Genomic DNA, 6041 nt, shown 5'->3' on the forward strand with positions numbered 1-6041 from the left:
CCCCCCCCGGACCCCCCAAAACCCCACCCAGCCACGTGTTCATCTTGGTGGAGCTGCAGTGCTCGAGCTGGGGCAGGATGGACACATCCAGGTCTGTCTTGGGCTCCTCCTTGGTGAATTCCTGGTAATTTGGGGTGGGAATTGGGCACAGAGGGGGTGGTGAGGGAGTGGGAGCTGTGGGGACCCACCTAAAGCTCCCCCAGTGTCAAGGAGATGCCCCCAACACCTTGAATATCAAGAGGAGCCCCCCAAGGCCTTGGATGGCTTGAAGACCCCCAACCCCCCCCAAAACCCCAATTCCAAGGACAGGGAAGTTCCCAGATTCCTGAATTTTTGGGGAGGCATCGGAATGAACACCCAGAGCCCCCAAAACAGCCCACACACCCCTAAAACTCCCCCAAAGACCCCCCAAAACAACCCCCAGAGCCCCAATTCCAAGGACAGGGGACTTCCCAGAATCCTGATTTTTTTTGGGGACCCCCCAGAAACCCCCCAGGACCCCCCTTCCCCACCTCGATGGTTCGGTGCAGGGGGTCCACGATCTGCCACACGACCAAGGTCACCACGTCCAGCCCCACCAGCAGCCCCACAGTGGCATAGAGTTTCCAGGGCTCCAAAGTCTGGGATTTGGGGATTTGGGGATGAGGCCAGGTCACCAGGGACCCCCTGAGACCCCCCCCCAGTGTCCCCCCTCACCTTCCTCTTCTCCTTCTTCTCCTCCTTCTTGGTGAAGACGGTGTGGACCCACCAGATCTTGGTGAACATGCTGCCGTAGGCCAGGCTAAAGCCCAGGCCCAAGAGCCAAAGCCGGGCCTGAAAAGGACAGTTGTGCTTCCAGTTGGGACTTCCCAGGATGCCTGGACTACCCCCAGAGACGGGACCCCCCCAAAAGGGGTGTAAATCTCCCCAAAATGGGTGTAAAATCCCTGAAAGGAGTGTAAAACCCCCAAAATGGGACTAAACCATCCCAAAATGGGTGTAAACCCCTAAAATGGGTGTAACCCCCCGGCTGTGTCTCCGACTGTTCTTCCTCCAGCTGTTCCCGCCCCTGTTTGTCCCCATTCCCTGGTTGTTTCCAGCTGTTCCCATCTCTGGTTGTTCCCATCCCTGGCTGTGTTTCCAGCTGTTCCCATCCCTGGTTGTTCCCATCCCTGGCTGTGTTTCCAGCTGTTCCTCCTCCACCTGTTCCCATCTCTGGCTGTCCCAGACCTGGCAGACGAAGGGGAACATCCCGGGGCCGATGTGGTATCCGTCCAATCCCAGCGGGAACACGGCGGCGAGCGCCAGGGTGCAGCCCACAGCTGTCATGTTGTTCAGGTAGGGCTGGGAATTCTGGATGTACCTACAGGGAAAGGGCCAGGACATTCCACTGGGGATCTCCAACTCATTTTTCCTGGGTTTTCCCTATTTTTCTACAGGGTTTTCCCCATTTTCCCCCATTTCTCATCTCCAGCAACAGGTTGTTGAGATGTTTTTCCCAATTTTTCCGTTTTTTCCCCACTTTCCCCCATTCCTCTGTTCCTCTCCTCCAGCAAGTTGTCACCGCGCCGCATCCGGGCGCGACCGCCCCCAAATCCCGGGACGGGGGGATGTCCCCAAATCCTGGGACAGGGGCATGTCCCCAAATCCTGGGACGGAGGGGTGTCCCCAAATCCCAGGACGGGGGGGTATCCCCAAATCCCGGGACAGGGGGAGTGTCCCCAAATTCCAGGACAGGGGGGGAGTCCCGGCCCTCCCGCCGACCTGACGTGGCCGTTGTAGATGTTGAAGGCGAGGCAGACAACAGCCAGGACGATTCCCAGGGACGCCAGGACAGACACGGAGATGAAAAGCTTCTGGGAGAGGAAGCGGAAGGTGGTGATGACCTTGGTGTAGTCGGCGGGTGGGGAACCCCCTGCGGGACCGGCGGCGCCATCAGGGAGGGCGGGGGGGGCCCCCAGTCTTGCCCCCCCCCCCCCCATTTGCCCAATCCCTCCTCAGTTTTCTGCATTTCCCCTTTTCCCCTGTGATTTTTCCCAGTTTTCCCCAATTTCCCCCCCATTTTCCCTGTGGTTTCCCCGGTCCCGCCCTCACCGATCCAGCGGTCGTTGTTGTACCAGGACAGGTTGTCCTTGGTGCTGTCGTAGTACCCGATCTTCTTGTAGACGCCTCCTGGGGACACCCCAGTGTTGGGGACACCTCGGGGGGGTCACCAGGGACCCCGAGGGGTCTCCTGCCCCCCCCCCAGACCACCCAGCCCCCGTTTCCTCCTCACCCTGGAGCTGCTCAATGAGGGTCCAGGCCATGCGGGACCCGCTGGCGTCGAACACCACGTGGCCCTGGGGGGGTCGGAGAGGGGGGTTGGGGACAGCCCGGGGGTCCCCAGAGGGGGGGTGGGACAAGGTTTGGCTCTGGGAGGGTTGGGGTTCCCCTTGGTGGCCCCTCCACCCCCCAGGGAAGCTCAGGGACCCCCCGGGCCGCACCGAGACACCCTCGAAGGCCGAGGAGTTGAGGGCCCGGTAGATCTCGTCCGTGATGTTCTTGTTGTTGTAGTTGAAGTCCTCCAACCTCAACCCCTTCTTGACCAGCTCGGCCGAGGTCTTGTTGAGGGCCAAGGCCAAAGCCCAGATGGCGTCGTAGGCAAGGGGGGCCTCCTGGAACCCCCCGGTCTCCTCGGGGTTCTTCCCCAGCCTCTTCTGGAGCTTCTCAATGAACTCCTGCGACGTCTGCGGGGGGTCGACACCGCGGGTTGGGTGGGGTCGGGGTGGGTTGGGGACGTTCTTGGTGGCACCTCCACCCAACTGGGAGGGTTGGGGACGCCCTTGGTGACACCTTCACCCAAAATGGTGGGTTGGGGACACCCTTAGTGGCCCTTGGCCCTGGGTATGTCACTGACCCCCTTGGTGGCCATGGGACCCCCTTGGTGGCCCTGGGCGGGTCGGGGTCCCCCCGGTACCATGTTGGAGATGCTCCTGGTGTTCTCGGGGTTGAGCATCACGATCTCGGTGGTGACGTGTCCCTCCACGGCCTCGGCCATCTCGGCCTCGGTGCAGTTGATGGCGGGGTCCTTGATGCGGAACCAGTTGTCGGCGTACCAGCCAATCAGGAACCACACGTACTTCTTGCCATAGAGCTTCTCCTTGTACACCTGGGGGGGTCCATCCATCCATCTCCATCATCTCCATCATCTCCAGCTGACCATCTCCATCCATGCATCCATCTTCCATCCATTCATCCATCATCCATCTATCCACCCTTCTTCTCTCCCATCCATCCCTCCATCCATCCACCATCTCCAGGTGGTCTCCATCCCTCCCTCTCTCCCTCCCTCTCACCTCACAGAAGACTTTCCTGGCCTCGGTCTCGTAGAAGAGCCCCACGATGATCCGGGCGTCCTGGCGCTGGGGGGACACATCAGCTGGGGGGTGTGTCCTCACCCTGGCCCCTCCCACCCTCATTTGCATGAATTCACATCGGGGCTGACCCCCCAAACTGTCTCACAACCCCCCATCCCCCCCAAATCCTTGGATCCATCCTTGCACCCCCAGCCGGGTTCCCTTGGTTGACCCCCAACCGCCCCAGATCCCCCCAGACTCCCTCTGTGCCCCCCAAAATCCCCATCCCAACCCCCCCAAACCGCCCCACCGCCCCCCTGGGTGGTCTCACCTTGAGGTTCCTGACGGGAGCGGCGGGGTCGGAGAAGAAGCTCTGGCGGAAGGTGATCTCCAGCCCGGCCTCCTTCACCCTCTGGTCCAGGTCGTCCAAGGTCTGAGGGGGTTTGGGGGGTCCCAAGGGGAGGGGGGAGAGAGAGCAGAGTGAATCTGGGGGGGATTTGAGGGGGTTGGGGGGCACCAAGGAGGGGTTGGAATTCCAGGACACGGCCGAGCCAGACCCGGATCTGGGAATGGTGGGGGGTCCTGGGCGGGTCCTGGGGGGTCCTCACCGAGGTGAAGACCTCGGTGGTCTGCTGGATGGTGGCGATCTTGGTCCAGCCCCACTTCTTGAAGAGCTGCACCCTCGTGGGGTTGTGGAGCGTCGCCGACGGGTGGGTCCGGAAAAAGGTCGGGAATCGCTGCCGGTTGGACAGGGCCGGGGAGCTGGAGCCGTAGGAAAGCTGGGAATTCCGGGAGGGAATGTGGTCACGGGGGAGGCAACAAAGAGACCCCCCCACACACCGACCACACCAGGGACACCTGGAGCCAGAGGAAAGCTGGAACGGTCCCATGTGGATACGACCATGGGATACTGGGAATGGATCATGGGATACTGGGGATGGCCCCGTGTGGATACGACCATGGGGTACTGGGAATGGGTCATGGGATACTGGGGATGGCCCCATGTGGATACTGGGAATGGCTCCGGGTGGATATGACCATCAGATACTGGGAATGGTGTCCTCAAACTCCAGTATCCCCCTGCCCTGGCGTTCCCGCTGTTCCCGGCGTTCCCAAACTCCGCTGTCCCCCCACCCTGACATTCCCAGTGTTCCCGGCATTCCCGGCATCCCTCACCACGATGAGGTTCCACATCCGGGCGGCCTCGGCCACAAGTGTGGAGACGCTGGAGCAGCCGGGCATGAGGATGATCTTGATGGGGTCGTTGTAGAGCAGCTCATACAGGAACTTGGTGGCCTGGCCGGGGTCACACTGGGGGGGCACAGGGACAAATTGGGGGGGGACACCCCAGACCGCCCTCTCCCAGTCCCACCCAGTGGACACTCCCAGTTCCTCCCAGTTCAACCCCCCAGCCCCAAATTCCACCCCAAAGACCCTTTTTTAGGGGGGTCCCTGAGCCCCCACATTGAGGATTTGGGGGGGGAGGGTCGTCCCAGTTTTTTGGGGGGACCACAAAGGGTTTGGAGACACCCCCCAGCAGCTCCCAGTTCCTCCCAGTCCAACCTCCCAGCAGCTTCCAGTTCCTCCCAGTCCAACTCCCCCACCCCCAAATTCCACCCCAAAGACCCTTTTTGGGGGGTCCCTGAGCCCCCAAACTGAGGATTTGGGGGGTTCCCGGAGGGGGGGGGAATGGGCCTGGGGGGGGTCCATGAATAATTCAGGACACGGATGGTCCCGGAAAAAGAGCCGGGAGCGGTTGCCATGGCAACCCAGTGGCAGACCCAGCAGCATCCCTGTTGCTGTGGCAACCGGGCAGGACCAGTGGAAGGGGGGAGGTTGGGGGGGTCCAAAAGGGGGGTCCGAGAGGGACAGACAGACAGGAGGGATTTGAAGAGGGTTTGGGGGGATTTGGGCAGGATTTGGGGGGGTTAGGGGGATTCAGGGGAGCTTTGGGGGGATTGGGGAGATTTGGGGGACTTTTGGGGAGGGTTGAGGGGTCTGAGGGGGACTTGGGGGATTTTGGGAGGGTTTCTGGGGTATTTGGGGGGGGGGGGTTGGGGGAGATTGGGGGGATTTTGGGGTGTTTGGTCGCCTCCTGGTGACCTCAACCCCATTTCACCTCCTTCCATCATCTCTCAGTGACCCCAAACTCCCTCCTGGTGACCCCAAACCTCATCGTAGACCCCAAAACTTGTCTTCAGCCTCATCCCACCCCATCCCACCCCATCTCCATGACCCCAAACCCTTTCCTGGTAACCCCAAACCTCAGCCTGGTGCCCCCCAAACCCCATCCCATCACCTCTCAATGACCCCAAACCGCCTCCTGGTGACCCCAAACCTCCGCCTGGTGACCCAAATGCCATCCCACCCCATCCCACCCCCTCTCAGTACCCCCAAACCCCCTCCCAGTGCCCTCAAACTTCATCCAGGTGCCCTCAAACCTCATCCTGGTGACCCCAAACCCGCTCCTGGTGCCCCCCAAACCCCATCCCACCCCACTCCCCCGTGTCCCACCTTGCTGTCGTGGTGGATCAGCCTCAGCTCGTAGTCGGGCAGGATGTCGGGGCGCCGGTTGACGTCCTCCAGGGCCATCTGCACGGCGGGCAGGCAGGCCTGGCCCCCCGGCCACCCCCCGCTCATGGGGAACAGGGCGCCCACGTGCACGGCCTTCCTGCCTGGGCCCCCCCGAGCGGGGCCGCAGCCCAGGGCCAAGCTCAGCAGGGCCAC

The 6041-nt window shown here is 61.9% G+C and overlaps 1 protein-coding gene across 1 annotated transcript; it reads right to left on the minus strand.

Moving 5' to 3' along the window:
* Positions 1-9: 9 nt before the first annotated feature.
* Positions 10-6035, minus strand: LOC113941237 (gamma-aminobutyric acid type B receptor subunit 1; the record flags this gene model as incomplete). Its single annotated transcript, XM_027632395.1, has 14 exons — positions 5829-6035; positions 4491-4625; positions 3923-4093; positions 3646-3747; positions 3315-3380; positions 2936-3127; positions 2463-2705; positions 2255-2318; positions 2074-2151; positions 1744-1894; positions 1210-1342; positions 697-813; positions 513-620; positions 10-121 (listed from the first exon to the last, which is right to left on the minus strand). Coding segments are annotated over exons 1-14 (1798 nt in total), but the record flags the coding sequence as incomplete, so codon positions are not given.
* Between the last annotated feature and the right edge of the window lie 6 nt (positions 6036-6041).

The sequence above is a fragment of the Corapipo altera genome, unplaced genomic scaffold, assembly GCF_003945725.1.
Source record: "Corapipo altera isolate COAL_440 unplaced genomic scaffold, ASM394572v1 129594, whole genome shotgun sequence".
NCBI classification, from domain to species: domain Eukaryota; kingdom Metazoa; phylum Chordata; class Aves; order Passeriformes; family Pipridae; genus Corapipo; species Corapipo altera.